Source organism: Sceloporus undulatus, chromosome 6 (assembly GCF_019175285.1).
Source record: "Sceloporus undulatus isolate JIND9_A2432 ecotype Alabama chromosome 6, SceUnd_v1.1, whole genome shotgun sequence".
Lineage (NCBI taxonomy): Eukaryota > Metazoa > Chordata > Lepidosauria > Squamata > Phrynosomatidae > Sceloporus > Sceloporus undulatus.
In genome coordinates, this window is record NC_056527.1 from 70,449,415 (window position 1) to 70,472,258 (window position 22,844).

General features: G+C 44.4%; 1 protein-coding gene across 1 annotated transcript in view; it reads left to right on the plus strand.

The window, feature by feature from the left end:
* The window catches only part of LOC121933610 (adenylate cyclase type 1-like), a 278,499-nt gene that overhangs the window by 206,540 nt on the left and 49,115 nt on the right, over positions 1-22,844 (plus strand). The window contains exons 14-16 of the mRNA XM_042473590.1: positions 4,242-4,331; positions 17,200-17,456; positions 19,853-19,979. Of these exons, the coding sequence (XP_042329524.1) occupies positions 4,242-4,331; positions 17,200-17,456; positions 19,853-19,979 (474 nt within the window). The remainder of the gene's footprint in view (positions 1-4,241; positions 4,332-17,199; positions 17,457-19,852; positions 19,980-22,844) is intronic.

The window sequence follows — 22,844 nt, forward strand, 5'->3', positions numbered from 1 at the left end:
AGACTTATTTCAGGGTGTACCTGAAAGGTCAGGCATACATAGTGTGATTTATCTAGAATTTGCCTTCTGCTAGTACCTGATGTTGATGGATCCTTCCCTTCCATCCTCAAACCATAGTTTCCTCTATTCAATGGGCTCCCCGACACCTTTTTTCTGAGTGCCTGAAGGGAGTAATTATAACACACACATACAAAAAAAAAGGGGGGGGGAGCCAAAAACAGGGGAACAAACAACAAAGAAAGGGGGCAGAAACAAAGTAACAAACCAAAACAGATAGGAATGTCTAGCATAAAATCATTCCACAACCTCCCACCACCTCCTTATCTTACCCCAGCAACTCTCCAGCACATTTTTGAATGCAGCCAACAATTCTACAATACGATTTTCCCTCTCTAATTAATTTCCATTTATGTTAATAAATCCTTTAAAAAGAATTAATATTTAAACATCAAAACTAATAATTGCATTGTCTCCCAATCTTTATCGCTGCTGCTGCTGCTGCTGTTATCAACTTCCATTGAGTCAGCCTCAACTCCTGGCAACCTTGTGAATGAGACATCTCCAAGAACCCTCCCCCCATCCTTAACCACTTGATTTTGGGTGCCAGGATCAACCCAATTTCTTTCTATTGATAATTTAAAGACCTCTAAAGAAGGAGACTCCACCACTCTCTGAGGGATTGTGTTCCATTATTTTCTCCCTCCAACTTCTCCAATTACTTCATTACAAAGATCACTACCATTCGTTCTGAGTTAACTCCTCATGATTTGGCTCCCACCATTAATCTCCTCGCCCCTCCTACTAATAAACTCTCTGTGTTTCCTCCTGTTTCTTTGGAAGAACTCTCTTCGCTGCTGAACTCATCAAAATCCACCACCTGCTCTCTTGACCCACTCCCTTCTCGTCTTCTAATCTCTATAGCCCCCTCTTTGTTACCCTCCTTCCTCTATATCTTTAATCTCTCTCTCTCTCTTTGGGTTCCTTCCCCTCAGTCTTCAAACATGCCTTAGTTTCCCCTATCCTGAAAAAACCCTCTCTCGACCCCTCTTCCTTGGCTAGCTATCGTCCAATCTCTCTTCTTCCTTTTCTCTCTAAGGTGTTGGAATGAGTTGTCTATTCACGCTGTCTTGAGTTTCTTGAAACCAACTCCATTCTGGATCCCTTCCAGTCTGGTTTTCGCCCATGGCACTCCACAGAGACGGCCCTTACTAAGATCTCGAATGATCTTTTGCGGGCCAAGGCGAATAGCTTTTATTCTATCCTTGTCCTACTCGATCTGTCTGCAGCCTTCAACACCGTGGACCACTCTCTCCTAATAGATGTACTCTCTGACCTTGGTTTCTCGGGCCTTGTTCTCGATTGGTTCACATCTCACTTGTCAGATTGATCTTTTTCGGTGGTCTCGGGTGGTCAGACCTCGTCTTCTGTCCCCTTATCTGTTGGAGTTCCTCAGGGCTCTGTTTTTGGTCCCCTTCTGTTCTCTTTATACACACTCTCCCTTGGCAAACTTATCAGTTCCTTTGGTTTCTCCTACCATTTGTACGCCGATGATACCCAGCTGTACCTTTCCACCCCTAATCTTTTGCCAGAGCTAGAGCAGCAAGTGTCATCCTGTTTAACAGCTGTCTCCCACTGGATGCACCATCGGCGTCTGAAGCTCAATATGTCCAAGACCAAGCTTCTTGTTTTCCCTCCTAAGCCCACCCTTCACTATTACTTTTCTATTTCTGTCAATAACGTCTCTATCCAGCCGGTCCAGGAAGCCCGCAGTCTTGGTTTCATCTTTGACTCCTCTTTGTCATTCATCCCCCAGATCCAGACTACAGCCAAAGTCTGTAGATTTTTTTCTCTATAATATCGCCAAAATCCGTCCATATCTCTCAGCTTCTAGCGCAAAGACACTGGTCCATGCCCTAGTGGTCTCACGACTAGACTATTGTAACCTCCTCTTGGCAGAGCTTCCCCTCTCTCATCTCCACCCATTAATTTCTGTTCAGCATTCAGCTGCACGCATTATTTCACTCGCTCGCCGTTATGATCATGTCTCCCCTCTGTTGTTTTCCCTTCACTGGCTCCCTCTTCCTTTCTGCATCAGGTACAAACTTTTGCTACTCACCGTTAAAGCCCTGCATGGGCTGGCCCCTCTTTATTTAACCAATCTTCTCTCTCCCTACATCCCTACTCGCACTCTTCGCTCTGGTAGCCAAAGTCTCCTCTCTCAGCCCAGGATCTTCTCTGCCCCATCCTGGATCCGTCCCTTCTCTCTTGCTACCCCTCATTCGTGGAACCTTCTTTCCTCTGCATGCATGGCTCATCACTTCCCTAACCAGCTTTAAGGCTGAGCTGAAAACCATATTGTTTAGGGAAGCGTTCTCAGGGAATTTATGATTGTCATCTGGCTGTCTGACAATATTTGATGTGATGTGATTGTTTTATATGATGTTTTTAATTTGTTTTTTCTTCTCTATATGGTAATTTTATCTATTCCTCTTTTAATTGTTATTATCTTAGAATGTACGCCTTGGGCAGGCTTTTATTTACTCTTTAATTTTACTGACTTTGTACAGCGCTGTGTATAATTACAGCGCTTTAGAAATAAAGTTTATAATAATAACAGCTCCTACCATCAGAAAATTCCTCCTAATGTTTAGGTTGAATCCCCTTTCCTGTAGCTTGCATCCATTGTTCCAGGTCCTATTCTCCTGAGCAGCAGAAAACAAGCTTGCTCCACCTTCAATGACATCCCTTCAAATATTTAAACTTGGCTATCATATCATGTTCATTCCTCCTATCTTCAGTCCTTCTTCTCTGCTCTAATTATGATATTTTCTGCATACAAACTGAACAAATAGGGTGGTAGAATACAGCCTTTCTTGACCCCTTTGCCAATTGCAAGCCATTCTGTTTATGTATATAATTGGAGCTGCAGAATTTTAAGCATAATTTTGCTTGCATGGGATATTAATGTTATGGCCCTATAGTTGCTGCAGCCTTTTGTGTATCATGTTTTGTGGATAGGGATGTAAATTGATTGTCTTCAGTCTGCCACTTTTTTTGTTTTCAACATTTGTTGGCATATTTTAGTTATCCCTAAAATTGATTCTGTCTTTGCGGATTATAACAGTTCTGTTGGAATATCATCTGTTCCTGGTGACTTCCCAGTGTTGTAGATTTCCCCTTGCTCTCTAGAATTTGGAGTTCATCTTCATGTGGTCCTTCATTCCATATGATGAGAAGGCATGACTCATTAGAAAAGACACTGATGTTAGGAAAGGTAAAAGGAAGCAGAAAGAAAGGAAAGCCAAATGCCAGATGGTTAGAATCAATCAGAAATGCCACAAACCTGAGCCTGCAGGACCTAAGCAGGTGAACGCTTTGGGGAAAAACAAAAACCAAGCAAAAAAATGACAGTGGAACACACTCCCTCGGAGGGTGGTGGAATCTACTTCTTTGGAGGTTTTTAAACAAAGGCTGGATGGTGATTTGTTGTGGGTTCTGCATGGCAGGGAGTTGGACTGGGTGGCCCTTGTGATTTCTTCCAACTCTTATTATTCTATGATTCTATCTTTTAAAATATCTTATAACCGACATTTTTTATCGTCTATGGATTATTTTAACCTCTTTTCTTATTGATACATTTATACCATTTTTTTGCATTGTGTTTTAATCCAGAAGCCTTTTTTTGCCAGCTGATGCAAGCTGCTGTTTCTCCCAAAGTAGGGCTGGATTTAATTTACATCTTTGCAAACATCCTTATTGCATCTGTGCTTTATATATGTGTGCACATTCCTAATATCATAACTGTATACCTGTTTTAATATGTGAAGGACCTTTATCCATACTTCTTTTACAAGGGGAAAGAATGATGCTTTTCTGATGTCTGTCGGGGATGTTTAGATTGTGATTTCCTACATGGCAGGGGGTTGGATTGGATGGCCCTTGTGGTCTCTTCCAACTCTATGATTCTATGAGAATCAGTTGTTAATGGCCTGCTTACATGAACAGGGGAGGTTCTGAAATATTAATTGGTTTGTTTTAACTGAAATGTATTCTCAGTATTAAAAATAGGGTTCTAAAATAATCATTCATAGTTATAACTATGACTTGCATTAGATAACAAATATAATTCGCCTGTCAATTTCCTATTTTTATATAACATTTTTAACCTCCCTCGTTTAATGGCTATAAAACCACCTAAATTAAAGTCTTTTTTTTTTTTTTTTTTTTTTTTTGGCTTTCAGTGTTTTCCAGGGTGCCTGACAATACAAATTCGAACAATTTTGTGTATCTTTATTGTGATCTTAATTTACTCCGTGGCACAAGGCTGTGTGGTGAGTAGGTAACACAATTGTTACATAATTCATTTACAGAAGCATCCACTGCAGTATCACTAATGTAGAGATTAGTGAGAGTATTTGAGCTAGCATACATGGACTATGACTTAAACCCCCTTATATATATAACATCACCTTTATATAAAAACTGTTGTATATCATTGAAGTTTCTTATTGAAACTGAAAGTCTATATTTTTAGAAGTCCATAGAGCAAAATTATTCTACTTTTTATTTCACTCTGCTGGTAATGCTGCTAAGTCCAGTTCATAAAGGTAACACAAATTTTAAAGGCTTTGTGGTACTGTACTGTTTCAATCTGCCTGTGAGGCATTGAAAGCTTTTGAATCCTCCCTTGCATGGGGGAAGAGATATTCCAGTGAGCAGAAAACTAGCATATCAGGGAAGAAATGTTGATTCTAGTTTCCTTGGCATGCATATATGTTGTTGCTGTTGTTTTTCCATGACAAGGATTCAGTCATGCAGCCCTCCACCTTTATCCTGAGGTGGTACAGTTCGCTGGAAAATCTTTTTTACTTGATTTGGTTAACTGAAACTAATCTACACAAATTTTAACAAGGGGCTAAGGACATTTGTGTCATGAGGTATAAATGTGAAAGATGCAAGCAGCATCTACTAAAAGATATTTGGTTGCTTCACAACCTAACAGTTCACCAGTTTGTTGCATGTAACATATCTTTTCTTTTGTACATATATACACATGTATAAACACAGAGAATCTATTCATCTACCTGCAAATAGATGTTATGTTTTATTTTACAAATTCAGAGTACAGAATGTGTAGCATAATTGCATGCCAGACTTTCCCCTGTGTACAAGTTTGAATTACAGTGATCTATGCTTTACTTGTTGCTTCAAAAGAAGAAATCGCACTTAGGTTGAACAAAGTTAGAAATTGTTTTCTGTTATTTCTTCTTCCTCATCTGTTTGCATTATTGATAGCCCACTAAATGTGTTGCTCACACTTTTAATGTTTTATACACAACACTGTAAGAGGTTCCCAAGCTAACTGCTTACAAAAATATGTGGGCATTCTTTTCTTTTATTTAAATTATTATAACTGCTTACAAAATATAACATATATTTTAAGTTGTCTCTTTATTATCTGCAGATAATAGATGTTTTTTTCCTGTGGTGCAAATAAACCTCATCAATATTATTATTATTACAGTGCGCCCTCCCCTTATGCAGGAGGAGCCCTGGTGGTGCAGTGGTTAAATGCCTGTATTGCCGCCACTCACTCAAAAGCATAAGGTTGTGAGTTCAAGACCAGAAAAAGAGTTCAACCTCGACTCAGGCTTGCATCCTTCCGAAGTCTCTAAAATGAGTACCCAAATTGTTGGGGGCAAATTAGCTTACAGTTGTAAACCACTTAGACACTGCTTAGGCAGTATGAAGCAGTATATAAAAGAAGCTTGTTTGTTTGTTTGTTCTTCCAAGGCGCACGATAGGCTCTTCCAGCACAGCTTTCAACATATGCTGAAGAGTGGAATGATTTTAATACTGGTGTGATATGATCATTCCTCGAGGTCCTAGTAACCAATCTGGCTGAACTAGATGAAGTTTCCAAACTTGGTACAGAAGTAGTCCAGTGTACTGGATATTGCAAAAGCACACTGTTGAAGTTACCAGTGCATGCATTACCATCTTTAGGTCCTCTAACTCTAGGAAGGGCACAGCTGGCATATCAGCTGAAGCTGATATGTATGTGCTTTATTTGATGTCTGCAGCACTAAGAGTCAAACTAGACATGAGAATAAATATACAACTTGCTGTTGATTTTTAAAATATATTAGTATATAACTTATGTGTGATTTTCATCGATACTGCCACAAAAAACCTGTACACAGCTGCTATTAATCCTGGAGGAAATTTCCTATTGCTGCCAATGGGAAATCAGGGGCTATACCAGGAGTTGGCAACCTACGGCCCGCGGGCCGAATCCGGCCCGCCAAGGCCTCGGGACCAGCCCCAGCCTGGTCCTGCCACCGATTTCCGCCCCCACCGCAGCTTGGGTGCCGCTCCGGGTGCCCGTGGGGGCCTCGCTGCCATCCTCCTCCTCCACTGTGCATGGCCGCGCGGAGGAGGCAGAGGAAGAGGAGGGCCGCAAGGTCTGGGACGGAGGAGGCAAAAGTGGAGGAGGTGCCTCCTGCGTGCAGCCGTTCCACCTTCCCTGCCTCCCCGCGGCCTCCAGCTTCCCTCTCGGCCTCCGTGGAGGCTGCCCTCATGGAGGTCGAGAAGGAGCATGCAGGGCCGCCAGCTTCCCTCTCGGCCTCCGTGGAGGCTGCCCTCCACGGAAGTCGAGAAGGAGCCCGTGGGGCCGCCGGCTTCCCTCTCGGCCTCCGTGAAGGGCAGCATCCGCAGAGGCCAAGAAGGAGCATGCGGGGCTGCCGGCTTCCCTCTCGGCCTCCGTGGAGGGCAGCCTCCACGGAGGCTAAGAAGGAGCGCGCAGGGCCGGGAAAGAGGGGAGGCCTCCAGCACTGGCGCCCTCCACCAGCTCTTTCCCGGCCTCTGACAGGGCCTGGGCCACTCAGGGGCTGTGAAAGAGGGAGGCCTCCAGCGCTGGTGACCCCCGCTGGCTCTTTCCTGGCCTCTGACGGGGACTGGGCCCCTCAGGGGCCAGGAAAGAGGGGAGGCCTCCAGCGCCAGCGCCCCCGCCGGCTCTTTCCCAGCCTCTGACAGGACCTGGGCCCCTCAGGGGCCAGGAAAGAGGGGAGGCCTCAAGCCCTAGCACCCCCCGCTAGCTCTTTCCCGGCCTCTGATGGGGCCTGGGCCCCTCAGGGGCTGGCAAAGAGGGGGATGCCTCCAGTACTGGCCCGCCCCCAGAGGGTGGAAGCTCCACCCACGGCTTCGGCCCCCCAGTTGTCTGAGGGACAGCAACCCTGCCCCCAGCTCAAAAAGGTTGCCTACCCCTGGGCTATATAGACCACCCCTTTGGGAAGGTGTGCAGCCACCCTATTAGAATCCTGATGTATTCTATCAGATGTGTAGTAACTGTGGATGCTGGGGGGATGGATTGCGCTTTAGCTAGGCTTTAGAGATAGTGATATGTAGTGCTAGGCTGGACCAGGTGTGGGCTATCTGGTGTCCTTGAGGGTCTGGCTCACAGAGGCTGGGAATGTAGTTTTGTTTCTGTGAAAAGAGCAGCTCAGGGAAGAGGAATGGAGGATGGGAACTAGTGAAGAGAAGGAGGGGTCCTGTTGCGCGGGCTTTTGCTAGGAGTGGAGGAGTTTGGCTCAGGGGGAAATTTATGCATTGGTTTGGCTGGGAGGGGTCAGTCTCAGCTATGAAGCTGACTGATGTAGAATTGCTGATTCTGGAGCTATCAATAAAGTGCTGTTGATTTATCAATCAAGCCGACTGGTTGATTGTCCAGGATTCTGGTCTTGCACTCTGACAGTTAACTGAGACTCTGAAACCTCCTCTAAGGACAATGCAGGAGCAGAAGCCCTCAGAGGAATCTACATCTTCCAAGATAGAGACCACGGCAGCGACCGTGGAGGAGGCCAAGGCCCAGGTGACGGAGGCAGGGGCCCTTCCGAAAGACACCAGGCCGCCATTAGCTCAGACGCCAGGAGTTGGAGGGCCATGGTTTGGCCAACCCACAATTCCCCTGCGGACGAGGGAGAGACGGAGAGCCACCCGCTGGTCCGATTGGGACACCGGTTTTACGCAACCATTACAGCTGAGGCCCGGGGACAAGGAGGACCTGGAAAAACAGGTACAGCAACTCTGGGAGGACATGGAGGGAGTCCAGGGCATGTTGGCCCAGATATTGGACATCCTGAGGGGAGACACAGGAGAAGGAGCAGGGGCAGGGGCAGCCCCCGCCCCAGCAGCTCCAGCAGCCCCAGCACCGGGAACAGAAGGAGTCCCTCAACCAGCATCCCCACCGGCCAGGCAGGCACCAGATCAAGCGCAAGAGCCTCAAGCCAGAAAGCTGGGAGTCAAGTATGATGGGGACCTGCAGACTCTGCCCTATTTTTTGTCGCATGTAGCAGACCACATGGAGGAGTGGAGGCCCATGTTTCCCAGTGAGACAGCCAAAGTCAAATGTGTAGCCAGACACCTCAAAGGGGAGGCGGCGAATTGGCTGGTGCAGCTGTATGATTGCCAGGCAGCTGAGCTGAGAAGTCTACTGGACTTTATGAGGGCTCTCAGAGCCAGATTTGAAGACCCTTTCAGAGCCAGCATAGCTTTAGCCAGCTTGAAAGCATTGGACCAATGGTCAAGGTCTGTGTCGGAGTATGCAATGGAGTTCTGACGACTGGTTGCCCAGGTGCCAGATTGCACAGAGGGGATGAAGATCCAATATTTTAAAGAGGGACTGCGCCCAGAGATAGTAAAGTGGGCACTCACGAAAGGCAACCCCCCACTGCTCTAGAGTGGATCTGACTGGCTGGTGAGGTGGAGGCCATCCAGCACGAAGTCAAGATGTTGACCCAAAGAAGATACAAGGATTCGAAAGAGAGCGAGAACAAGCCCGCTGGACAAAAGGCCAGAGGGCAGCAGGGAGCCACACTAGAGAGCGAGAGGGAGCGCCGACGACAGCTAGGCCTTTGCTTGGGATGTGGCCGCAAAGGGCACTTAATTGCAGCCTGCCTGGAGAAGAGCCAGGAAAAGAAAATCAGCCCCTTCCAAGCCCCACCAGCGACAGCTTCCAAAGGAGGGAAGGGCAAAGTTGAGGAAAAAAGCCTAGGTGAACAGAGCTTGCAAGCAGCGGGGGAAATGGAAGGAGAGGTTTGGACCGACAGCGGCAGCTCGGGATCCAAAGAGCCGGCTTTAAACTACCTGAGCCTGCCTTAGAAAGCGGCAAAAGGCAGGCTGTGAGACCGATGGCCGCAAACCTATGGTGAGTGGTGGCATTCCCCTATTCGCATTGACTGTGACTTTGATGGTGGGCCCAGGACGAAAAGCCATGGAACTAAAAGCTGCAGTAGACTCGGGGTGCACAAGGTGCTTAATTAACCCTGCAGTTGTCCAGAGTCTAGGCGTAAAAACCCAAGCCCTGAGGGACCCCATACCTTTCTTGCAAATGGATAGGACTGTAATGGGGGGGCATGCGTCAGAAGAAAGAACTGCCTCAGTGTGGCTAGGAATAGCAGACCATTGGGGGGGAAAATCTACTGATAGTGGGGCACACTTATCACTACCATGTGATGCTGGGAATTGACTGGCTGCACCACCATAACTCCACTACCAAGTGGATGCAAAGACAACTTATATTTGATGATCCCATCTGCAAGGAACATGGGCTGGAGGCATCTGTGAGAGTCCCTCCTTTGCTCCAGCCAGTAGTGATCCCAAAACCACAGCCGACAGATGCAGCAGCCCACTTAGAGCCTGTGCCCAAGGAACAGACTCCCTGGGAGGTGGGGAACAACAGCCAGGAAGAAGCTGGTACCTTCCCACCTTGCTACCAGGACCTTAAAGAAGTGTTTGAGTCCAAAGAGAGTGATGTCTTGCCGCCTCACAGAGAGACGGACTGTGCCATTGAGATAGAGCCGGGGGCACCCCTCCCTAAGCCGAAACTCTACTCAATGACCCCAAGGGAATTAACCACTCTGAAAGAGTTTGTTGAAAAGAACTTGGCTAGAGGGTTTATTAGACCATCTACATCCACATTTGCTGCACCTGTGTTTTTCCGGGAGAAGAAAGATGGCTCCCTTCGACTAGTCATTGACTATCGTAATCTGAATGGGATTTATAGTACCAACAAATACCCCCTGCCTTTAATGAAGGACATGCTGGGGCGGCTGGTCACCAGCAAAGTATTTACTAAACTAGACTTAAGGGATGCCTATTACCAGGTTCGAATCAAAGAAGGGGATGAATATAAGACTGCTTTTAATTGCCCCTTAGGGGCATTTGAGTACTTGGTTCTTCCATTTGGTTTAGCGGGAGTTCCAGGCATTTTTATGAGGCTTGTTAACGAGGTGTTACATGATCTGTTGTTTGAAGGAGTCCTGGTGTATTTAGATGATGTACTGATCTATTACACAGACTTGGAAAGTCACGTTAAACTAGTGAGGGAAGTGTTAAAAAGGCTATTAGAAAACCAGCTCTATGTGAAATTGTCCAAATCCCACTTCCACACTGACCGGCTGGATTTTCTGGGATACAGGGTGTCTAATCAGGGAATTGAAATGGACCCTGCTAAGGTGCAGACTGTGTTGGATTGGGCACCCCCCAAAACCTGAAAGCAGGTTCACAAGTTCTTGGGATTCGCAAACTTTTACAGACAGTTTATTCCTGAGTTTGCTAAAATAGCCTTGCCAATAACTGACCTGCTTAAGACAAAAACATTGGACAAAAAAGGGGGAGGACCGGGTGCCAAAAAACAACAACAGCCAAAGCCTTCTATGCCCATTCACTGTCAGAGGGCTTTTGATCAACTAAAGCATCTATTTAGCACTGAACCCATTTTGTTACATCCAGATCCTGACAAACCATTTGTGGTACAAGTTGATGCCAGTGACTATGCTATGGGGGCAGTACTATTGCAAAAAGACAATTACTAAGGCCTTGTGCTTACCTTTCCAGAAGGTTCCAAAAGGGGGAGGTAGGGTGGCCCTGCTGGGAAAAAGAGGCCTATGCCATCAAACATGCACTGGATAGCTGGAGACAATTTTTGGAAGGGGCACCCCACCAGTTTGAGGTGTGGACAGACCACCGTAATTTGGAGGCCCTGCAAGCTCCTCGGAAGCTCAGCTTCAAACAAAGACGGTGGGCCAAAGACTTTTACAAGTACAAATTTAAATTAAAGTTCTTCCCTGGCCGCCAAAACATTCTGGCTGATGCATTGTCCAGGCTGCCCCAGCACATGGGGAAGGAGACTGTCCCTCTAGAGACTATGTTCACACCTGAACAGTTGGGACTAGCGGTGGTGACACGCAGTCAAGCAAAAAAGGAGGAGGTCAAGCCTCCTGCCCAATTAGACACTGTGTTGCTAAAGATTAAGCAAGCTTCAGAGAATGATGAGTGGTTGCAGAATAATAAAGACCGCTTGGCTCTAAATGCCCAAGGGCTTTGGGTAAAAGACTCTAAGATTTATGTTCCGGCCTCTATGAGGGAAGAGATATTAAAATTGTGTCATGACTCCAGAGCTGCTGGACATTGGGGTTATCTAAAGACCTGGCATAAGTTGCGAAGTGCTTACTGGTGGGATGGGGTGCATGCAGAGGTTGAAGCTTATGTCAGGAGCTGTGCCATTTGTGCTAGGGCTAAGCCGGTGATGGGCAAACCTAGAGGACTGCTTCACCCTTTGCCCACGCCTGAGGCGCCTTGGAAACACATTGCCATGGACTTCATTACGGACTTGCTTGAGAGCAAGGAGAGAAACACCATCTGGGTGGTGGTCAACTTGTTTTCCAAACAGGTTCACTACATAGCTTGCAAAGGGATGCCCACAGCTTCTAAGTTGGCTGACCTATTTATTATGCATATTTACATATTTCACGGGCTCCCGGACAGAATTGTTTCCGATAGAGGGACCACCTTCACTTCTAAGTTTTGGAGAGTGTTACAGAAAAAATTGGGGGTGCAGTTGGCACTAAGTACGGCTTATCACCCTGAATCTGACGGTCAATGTGAAAAAACTAATATGGGCTTGGAAAGGTACCTCCATTGTTATACCAACTACCTTCAAGATGATTGGTATGATTTGCTTCCACATGCTGATGTGGCTTTTAACAGTGCCATTCATCGCAGTACTGGTCAGTCCCCTTTCCAAATTAATTATGGTTTTGAGCCTAAGACTCTTCCTGCTCTGCCTGTGGACGCCTCTGACCCTGTTTCAGTGACTCAATGGGCTGACAAGATAAAAGGAGCTTGGCCAAAGATCACTAAGGCTTTAGAGGAAGCCAAGGGACAGTACAAAAAGGTTGCAGACAGGAAGAGGTCTGCTGGTTGGGACATTAAACCTGGGGACATGGTTTATCTGTCCACTAAGAACCTGAAGACCAGGCACCCGTCTAAGAAACTGGGACCTAAATTCATTGGCCCTTTTCCTGTCAAGAGACTGGTCAATGAGGTGACTGCTGAATTGTGCCTCCCAAAGTCTTACAGACATCTACACCCCATTTTTCATTTCAGGTTGCTGAAGCCGGACCAGAGCACGGGCCAATGGAGGAGGGCCAACTCCCCGCCACTTCCCATGTTGATTGATGGACATCAGCATTTTGAAGTTGCTAAGATTTTGGACTCAAGGGTTCATAGGGGCAAGCTTCAGTACTTGATCCGTTGGAAACACTTTCCTGCGGATCATGATGAATGGGTATCGGTTGCACATGTGAACGTGCCTGATTTGGTGGCTCGTTTTCATTCACTGTACCCTGACAAACCTTCTGTTTCTACTTTGAGATAATGCCTTTTCTTTTCTGTGGGGGGGTGGGTTTCTAGGGGGCAGACTGTTAGAATCCTGATGTATTCTATCAGATGTGTAGTAACTGTGGATGCTGGGGGGGATGGGTTGCGCTTTAGCTAGGCTTTAGAGATAGTGATATGTAGTGCTAGGCTGGACCAGGTGTGGGCTATCTGGTGTTCTTGAGGGTCTGGCTCACAGAGGCTGGGAATGCAGTTTCATTTCTGTGAGAAGAGCAGCTCAGGGAAGAGGAATGGAGGATGGGAACTAGTGAAGAGAAGGAGGGGTCCTGAAGAGAAAGAGGGGGCTTTTGCTAGGGGTGGAGTAGTTTGGCTCAGGGGGAAATTTATGCATTGGTTTGGCTGGGAGGGGTCAGTCTCAGCTATGAAGCTGAGTGATGTAGATCTGCTGATTCTGGAGCTATCAATAAAGTGCTGTTGATTTATCTATCAAGCCGACTGGTTGATTGTCCAGGATTCTGGTCTCACACTCTGACACACCCCTTTTCACCCTGAATGGAGGCTGTGGCAAAAAAGGCTTCTTTTTGCATCCCAGAAGGGGTGCCATAGGCATACTTGCATGCCATGATAGTGGTGTGCACAATGAGCATCATCATGGCGCATGCCGTGTAGATGGACAAGTGCCAAGCTAGCGCTCCGGTGGCGCGGTGAGGGCTTGGAGTGTCCGGATGCTCAGCCCTCACTGTGCCTACAGGCTAGCACAAAGTGTCGGTCTGTTACCAAGTATGGATTTATATAAATTTTGGGTGCCATGCAATCAAAAATCATGACCCCTGACTGACCCCATCGCAAGCCGCCATTACCCTAAGAGCGAGCTGACCACGTAGCCAGCCAGCTTGCTAGGCTTGGTGACAGGGGAAAAAGGTACATTTTAAAACCTTAAGCAAGCAGTTCTGAGAGTTGCCCTACAATTTTCGCAAGCTACCCAAAGAAGAGAGGACAATAGAGGTAGCCTCCTTCTCAATGAGCAAGTGATTGTCTTAACAGCTCTGTGTCAGAACTCCCCTGCATTCATATATTCATGGATCATTTATATATTCATTTGGGGATTCTGTCAGAGGGATTATTAGTTTAGAGTTTTGTTTAGATGTTATTTGATTAAGGACATAATAGGTTTGATATATATTGGTTAGTTAGAATGTACTAGAAGGGGATAGATAGATGGCTAGCTTCTGTGCTTGCTTATTAGGATTGGAATGTTACAATGTTAGGGAGTTACCCAGCCAGGCCGAGACGGCTCTTGTGTTGGGAGGGGTGAGTTAAACCTTAAGAGTTAATATGTTCTTGATATTGATATATGTTGTTGTTATGCTTTATATGCACCATGTATGTTGGGTTGTGGAATGGTGGGATATATAACCATTCTTACATATACTCATAGGTTGTTAAGGTTTTATGTTACTTAGTTTAGTAGAGAGGGATGTCTGGGTTTCAAGGCCACAGGTGCAAGGAGGAGATAACACTTGGTGAGAACTTAATTGTTTTGAGAACAGGCCGGAGAGCCCGGACGAGAGGACACTATGTCATCTGGGTGGAGATTCCTCACGGCGCGGGAAAAACTGATCCAATTAATTAACTTTATTGCTTTATGGGGGTGGGTCTGCTCGTGGGACTATATAACCCATCTGTAACTATGTATCTTCATTCCTGACAAAGAAGTCACTTCTGTTGCCTATACCTTTACCTTTCAATAAAGCTGTTACTTTTAGGAAGCACAGCCTCTTGTTGTTTGGGGGGTGGCAATTGGGAGCCTGACACTCTGCCATCTAGATATCTGTCTTCCCCTGAAAAGTGCCAGACCTCTTCTTTGTGTATCCATTATGTAAGTTTCAGCTTAGACAAAAGATAGCCATCAAGACCTTTGTTCACCAGGTAGCCATAGCCTGAGGATACATTCAGGGGTATAAAAGGACCCCTCTTCCAACCCTCCAGTGGGCTTGTAGATTCAGTTCCGGGCCTGAGTTCCTCGCTTGTAGAGCGGCCTGCTCCAAGCTTGCATTCCCTGAGCAAATTGCTCTACTGAAATCACTTGAGCGAAGCCAAGCTCACTGTCACTGGGCCTCTTGTTAGCTTTGCCTGCTGGAATTCAGATTCTAGCCACCGCGGCTGCCACTTTGTTTCCCCATTCCCATGGCCGTGTCTCACCATCCCCCATCACTCGCATCCGTCGCATTGGAGAAGACTCCTAAGGTAAATATCCAGAGGTGCCTCTATCCTTTCTCCTTTACTCCCAGACTCTCCCCCTCCCTTGCTTTAGCATTGAATGTGTGTGTGCATGTATGATTCCCTTTGTTGTGTGGCTTTAACAAATGTTTTATATTTTATTATTATTATTATTAACCTTTATTTATAAAGCGCTGTAAGTTTACACAGCGCTGTACATCAATTTTTTTTAGTCAGACGGTTCCCTGCCCTCAGGCTTACAATCTAACACGACACAAAAGGAGAAGGTGGTGGTGGGGGAATAGGATCAGGTCCAGCAGATCTTTTCCACCTCCGAGGCCTGGACCAAGGCAGATGGACTGGAGGAAGGGCTTGGCTTCTTGATGGATGGTTAGAAGGAGGCTTCCTGGGTCAGAGAGGGTCTCACCTCTGGGAATGCTTCTCTAAACAATATAGTCTTTAATTCAGTTTTGAAACTGGGCAGTGAAGTGATGAGGTGTGCATGTGGGGGAAGAAGGTTCCAGGAGTAAGGGGCAGCAAGCGAGAAGGGACGAATTCGGGAGGGGGCAGTGGTAGTCCTACATTGTGACAGGAGACCCTGACTATATTTTAATTGCAACTCATTGGCATTGGAGTCTCTGTTTCTTGGGGTTGGACTAGATGACCTCTGGTATACACATAGGGACACAATCCGCTGTGTGCATTATTAGGACACGCCTCTCGTAATATTTGAACTAATTAAATTCCCCTTTTTCGATTCTTCCTAACAGGTCTGTACAGCCCCTCACCTTCCAGTGCTAATAACATTGGGTGCAGGAGGGGGTAGGGGTCAGAACCATGGTAGAGGAGGGAAGTCCTAAATCCCCTCTCCAGTTTCAATAAAAGCACTCGCTATTAACATTTTAAAGAGAGGTAGCATGTTACTCTGAATGTGCCCTTCCTAGAATTAGAGGCATAGTCAAGTTAAAAAGTACAAATATCTGCATATAGATTGGTATTTCTCAATCTCTTAAGAGGTGGATATAAATAGCTATTTGTCCACCGCTTACTTAATGTTAGCTGTTGGTAGGGCTCAGAAATTCAAATTGAACACTTTGTAATAACAGTGATAATTTTTAACACTAACAAACAAGGGCATCTGACATCTAAAACTAGTTTTAAAAAACACTGAAGAAAGTTCTCATCGAGGTGGCAATTTTCTAATATTTAACACTTTAAAATGAACTAAAAAAAATTAAAATTAATATTCAGGAATAAACACGTTAAAAGGCTCCAGGGTTGCTGGGGAAAGGGCCGATGGCTTTATGCCCCTCCTCGCACTCTGCACACTTGGAGGCTATGGTAGCCCTGGGGTGTTAAAGGCCTCCTCTTGAGCTGTCACCAGTACTCCATCCTCGCTGTCTTCAAGCAGCCCAGTCCCACAAAGGAAAAAAGGCAGGCTTGCTTATATCCTCCCTGAGGCAGGTGTTGAAGCAAGGGAGGAACAAACACTCACAGGTCCTTCAAGCAGCCCTAATCCAACCTCCTAGAATTAGAGGACCTAAAGATGGTAATGCATGCACTGGTAACTTCAACAGTGTGCTTTTGCAATATCCAGTACGTTGGACTACATCTGTGCCAAGTTTGGAAACTTCATCTAGCTCAGCCAGATTGGTTACTAGGACCTCGAGGAATGATCATATCACACCAGTATTAAAAACATTCCACTGGCTGCTGGACAAGTTTCTGGGTACAGTACAAAGTGTACTTTGCTTGGGCCCAGGTTATCTACAAGATAGTCTCCTTCTGTATAATCCACTCCATACACTCAGGTCCACTTGGAAACATTTACTCCAATCAGCCAAAATTAGGTTGGCAACTATCAGCCAGAAAACTTTTCCTTCAGCTTGCCCTTAGATTGTGGAATGACTTGTGGGAAGACAGCCAACAGCTGAATCTGCTGTCTGATTATAAAGCAGCATTAAAGACCAGTCTCATCCATCAGGCTTCTCCAGATAATTTTTAAACTGTACATTTTAAATGATAAATTTTAAATGTGCATTGTTTTAGTATGTATGGGTCTTCTTTGTTCTTTTAAATTGATGTACATTTTAACTGATTTGTTTTCAACAGATGTTGTGAATTTGTTAATTGTTGTTTTTTTCTGCCTTGATCTACTGAGAGAGTTGGGTAATAAATTATTATTATTATTATTATTATTATTATTATTATTATTATTATTATTGGATCCAGTTTAATCCAGCTGATTAATAAGTGTGGTTTATTCTTTATATTCAGCTTTCTGCTCCCATTTTCCTCTAGGTTGGTTGTATGCCATGGGTCTGGAATACTAATTCTAGCAGTTCCATAGTTATCATTTCTCCTAGTGGAAGAAATAAGACAATGAATGAACTTCCATGTGATGCAGCCCATTATGCATTTCTCTCCTGCGTTGTGGGGACTCTTACCCTGGCAATATTTTTACGCATATCTTCCTTGCCAAAAATGATGCTCCTTCTTTTTGTTACAATTTTGTACATAGTCATTTTGGAACTCAGCGGATACCGAAAAGCAGTAGGGTAAGTACACTGCATAACTGGTAATAGTCTAACTATTGTTTCTATATTTTATCCATGCACTTTGAAAGCCTTCATTTTGTACAGGCAAAGTAAAACTTTAAATCAATTTGTGGAATTTTGGAATACTGAACCAAAATGTCCTTTAATTGTTTAGGATTTTTTCACATGAGACAGTAAAATGCAATTACTTCAGGATAATAGCATCTTCATTTGGGACTTATCACATGATGCTGTTCCTATTCTGTTGTTCTCCTAGTGGGGAAAAAACATTTTGAAAGCGTTTCTTTTTATTAACACAAAACCCTCATTAATGATCTCCCTTGCCACTACTGTTCTGCCAGGATTTCCAGTGCAGTAGTTCAGTTCCACTTCAATGCTGATTTGGGGAGGTCAGGGGGTGATTAGTGGGCATGCTCTGGGTTTGGCGTAGTGCCCTAGTGATCAGTGAGAAGAAGAAGGGACAGAAATATCAGTTTGACTTAATTGGCGAAGCAAAATAACTGGGAAACCTTTCAACATTTTTCTCTGTAGAAAACACTCTGTTAGCAAATGGCCACATACTCCCTCAAACTGCTGATGGTCAAAGAAGCCAAGAAGGCAAAATTTGGCTGAGTGTCCCCTCTCTGCCTTCTTTTGTAGCCAAGTAGTCTAGTTCCAAAGACACTCTCTCTCTCTCTCTCTCACACACACACACACACACACACACACTTGGATATGTATGTGTATTTATTTAATTAATGCTAGTTTGTGGCTTAGAGCTTCAGACTTGATTAATTACAGGCAGATGAAAGTCAGCAACTAGTTTAGTCTGATCTATCCTGAATGAGTGAGTTTCCCACCACAAGGAAAAAAAAATACCTTTTTAAACATAAGACTGTTTTTATTTATATTTGGGGGAGGGGTGGATCTATATTTGTGCGCTTGTATGTGTGCCAAACTTTGAAAAGGTGTGGGGATAATGTGTTGGAGGAAGTACTGAGTGGTACTGGCTGGGCAGTCCCAAATGATGTCTATGGTAAACTTTTAGCACAAACAAAGGTGGCAATCCTGAAATGGTCCCCAAGTGTCATAGGAAAGAGAGCATAGTGTTTTTGCATACAATGGTGTTTTAGTGGGAGAAGAGCCTGGTGTAATAAAGCCCTAAGTTTTCACCCACAACCAAATGATGCACCAGTAGATATTAAAACTTGGATTTATTCATTCCTTGTTTGCCTTACTCTTCCTCCCTAACTTGCTTTTCTTCTTCCATTCATTGTCTAAGTTAGACTGCAAATTCCTTAGTTCAGAGACCTTAACCACTTTCTTATGTTAACTCGTTTTTATAGAATATATCCTTGGTATCTATCTGTATCACTGCTACAAGCTACGACCATTGTTGATCATATGTAAGAGTGAAGGAGGAAATTGGTCAGTTCACATTTTAAAGCAAACTTAAATTCACACTGGAAATAATATCAAACCAAACTTTAGTTATCCTTTGAAATTCTCATTCTCAATATTGCACAGCTGAGGTTTTCTATCAAAAATGTATTAAAATTATTATAGTACAGAGAAATGCAGAAAACTGGACATTGAAAATGATATTTAAAATGTATTATGTTGGAAATATGGTGTTGCTTAATAATCAAATTGCATGCAAAATTGTATGTATTAGGGGAAACATGCAGAAACATATAAAGATTTTTTTTTAAATCCCCAAAGTTTGGGACAAACCAAAATTGGAAACACCTTTCTATTTTATGTGAAGAAAACTTGAAAGGCTATTTTTAATTAGTTAATTATGGTTATAATTCCAAGTAAGAAAGAATATTTATTTCATATTTAGGCATGAAAAGTATTTCTTGACACTAAGGAAACCCCATCAGGAAGAATATAGATAATCATGAAGCTACTGTGTGGATCTTTGCACACCAAAAAGTATTCATCTGTGCATAAATACATGTGGGGTTTTTTAGCAAACAGGTGTGGTTTTGCACATAAAAATCATATGTATTTCTACAGATAAACATGTTTTGCACAGAAAAAATACATATATTTCTGTACAAAGAAAAGATGTATCTTTGCACAGAAAATGGATTTCTGCACAAGAAACCCATGTCTGCTTCTGCACAGAAAGCATGTTTTTCTATGAAGAAATATATACACATGTATTTCTACACAATGGAATATTTCTGGAAGCATGAACAGTGAAGAAGAACTGTGAAGAAATCTGTGTTCTCATCCAGCAGGGAGACTAATACATTCATTCTTGCTTGCAAATACAAAGAACATAAATATTATATGTTCTGAATCAAAACAGGTTTTGAAGAATAAAATGATCAGGTTTATTGTTTTCATATATCTTTTGAGATCATTGGATCAAAGGCTTACATGCTTCATTTCTTTCCTTTTTAAAGGGGTGGCTCCTTTTATATACGTGGCAATGAACCCGTATTAGCCATATTGCTGTTTTCCTGTGCTTTGGCACTTCATTCCAGGCAGGTGGATTTGAAGCTACGTCTAGACTACCTCTGGGCTGTGCAGGCAAGGCATCCTCTTTTCCCTTCTGTAACAACATGCTGCCTTTCTCTTTTGTGTAGTCTATTACTGTGTACAAGATTTAAAAATATTTTTTCCCAAAAAAATAGGATACATGCCAAAAGGTGGAGGGTTTATGTCCCTTTACTTTACCTTTCTTCCATTTGTTCCTGCTTCATCCCTTGAGACTTTCATCTCTGTCAGCTGCCTTAAACTTCATTTTTACCACAAGGTGCTTCATCCTTTCCTATAGCCCTGTTCAACTTCCTGCTAAGTGGCGATAATGTGTATAATATGGAAATGAGGATGGGTTCTTCCTACTCTTGAACAATGTATTTCTGCTTCCCCAAATCATTTTCATTACATTGGTGTTTATCACACTGAGGTTTTTGCAGCTTTTTGCAGCTGCATCTGACGTGACTGCGGGTCCAACAATGCGAATTCACATATCACATGTGATTCCTTTCTATGGGAGCTCCTCCCGTGGCACTTCCTCAGTGAATCCAAAGTGACTCCTCGGTAAAAAGTGAATTCACAGAATTGGCATTCAAGCTCACTTCGATTTCACTCTGAATTGGTCTAGCGTGGAATGCAACTTTGCTTCCATCCCGGTACACTCCCCCAAACCTCCAAAGAGGCAAATTTCCCATGATGCTGCGCTGTAATTTTGCCCCAATTTCTTCCGTTGCTCGGAAGGGTATTTGACAGGGATGGAGGGAATGAAACAGGAGGCTGGGGAAGAGATGGGAGCAATGGAGGGGGGCATTGGAGGCTGGGGGGAGCAACAAACTCCAGTTCCCAGAATTCCATAGCCTCGAACCAAGGACCCCACAACAAACTCCAACTCCCAGAATTCCATAGCACAGAGCCAGGACAGTGAAAGTGGAGTCAAACTAGATTATATCCCCAGTGCGGATGAAGCCTAAGAAAAAGCAACTGTTACAAAGGGAACGAGAGTGGATTGGAGGTGGTACTTTAGGGAACATGGAGAATAATTATAATAATTATAAAAAAACATGTTTTTAAAATAATAATAATAATAATAATAATAATAATAATAAATTTTTAGTTTGCTGAGGCACCAGAGCTCTCTGGCAGAGAAGGCTCAATGTCTCAGGACACTACAGTTCCCAGACTTCCATAGCACTGAGCCAGGACAGTTAAGTGGAGTTAAACCAGATTATCTCCCCAGTTTGGATGCAACCTAAGGGAAGGCAACTGTTACAAAGGGAAGGAGAGCATGAAGACTAATTATAATAATTATAATAAAAAATGTTTTTATAATAATAATAATAATATGTTTTTAAAATAACAACAGCAACAACAACAACAACAACAACAACAAGAAGTTATTAGTTTGCTGAGGCACCAGAGCTCTCTGGCATAGAAGGCTCAATGTCTCAGGACACTACAGTTCCCAGAATTCCATAGCACTGAGCCAGGACAGTTAAAATGGAGTTAAACCATTTGAATGCCTGTCTTGGGGCGGTAATGGACTCAAGCTGAATCCAGGTAAGATGGAGATACTTGCTATAGGAACCCTGAATCCAGGAATGGAGTTGTGTCAGCCAGTTCTGGATGGGGTCACACTTCCCCTGAAGGAGTCTGTTTGCAGTTTGGGGGTGCTCCTTGACTCATCACTCCAACTGACAGCTCAGGTGGATGCAACAGTCAAGAGCGCCTGCTAGAAGAAGAAAAGGAAAGACGGAGCAAGAGAGAAAGAAAGGGAGATGAACAGAGAGAGAGGGAGAAAGCTCCCCCTTCTCTCAGTCCCTCTCAGTGCAAGATGCTGCTGACATTGATTTGTTTTCCCCTCCTCCCTCCATCCTCCCCACCGTCTTCTGGAAAGAAAGAAAGGAAAAAAGAGAGAGGGAAAATGATGATAGGTCTGGGGAAAGAGAAAGAGAGAGAAAGAGAGAGAGAGACTCGCATCGTTAAGACGATGCCCAGAATTCCATAGCATGGAGCCGTGGCAATTAAAAGTGGAATCAAACCGGGTTCTTTCCGCAATGAAGATGCAGCCAGACTCATTACTGATGCACTTCTGAAGGCTGGTATCCCAAGCATGGCTCTGCAAGAGAGAGAAGATTTTTACTGGCAACAATGACCTTGGGCGAGTCACATTCTCTCAGCCTCAGGGGAAGGCAATGGCAAAACTGAGCCGATCTTGCCAGGAAAGCCTCCCATGTCAGAGAACGACTTGAAGGCACCCAACAACAAACCCGAGAGTCGGTTGCTGGACTTTGAAGTTGCAGGTTGTGCGCCTTCCTTGAGTCGTTTTCTGACTGATGGCAAAGCTCAAGCGAACTTGTGACTGGGTCTTCTTGGCCAGATTGGTACAGAAGGAGGTTGGCCATGACCATCCTTGGAGGCTGAGAGAGTGCGACTTGGCCAAGGTCACAGTGGCTTTCCATAGATGAGCAGGGATTCGAACCCTGTCCTTCTCCAAATCATGACCCCACACTGGAGACCAGGGATCAAGTCTTCCCAAGTCTGGCTCCAGATCATCTTCGGCTGCATCTACACCGCAGAAATAATCCGGTTTGACACTGCTTGAAGTGCCATGGCCCAGTGCTATGGAATTCTGGGAATGGTAGTTCCTTGTGGCACCAGGGATACCATTCCCAGAATTCCATAACATTGAGCCATGGCAGTGAAAGCGGTGTCAAACCAGATTCATTCTGCAGTGTGGATGCAGCCTTCCTCCAGGCTGGATGAGAAGACTTCCCAGTGCAGACAAATTCAAGCACTGCAAACTATGCATCGGAGGTTTATGTATCAGAATAGCTCAGAATACTCTGCTTTTAATATATTGTAAGTTTGTTTATTTAACTTTACTTGTTCTTGTTCTTCATTTTAAATATTGTATAT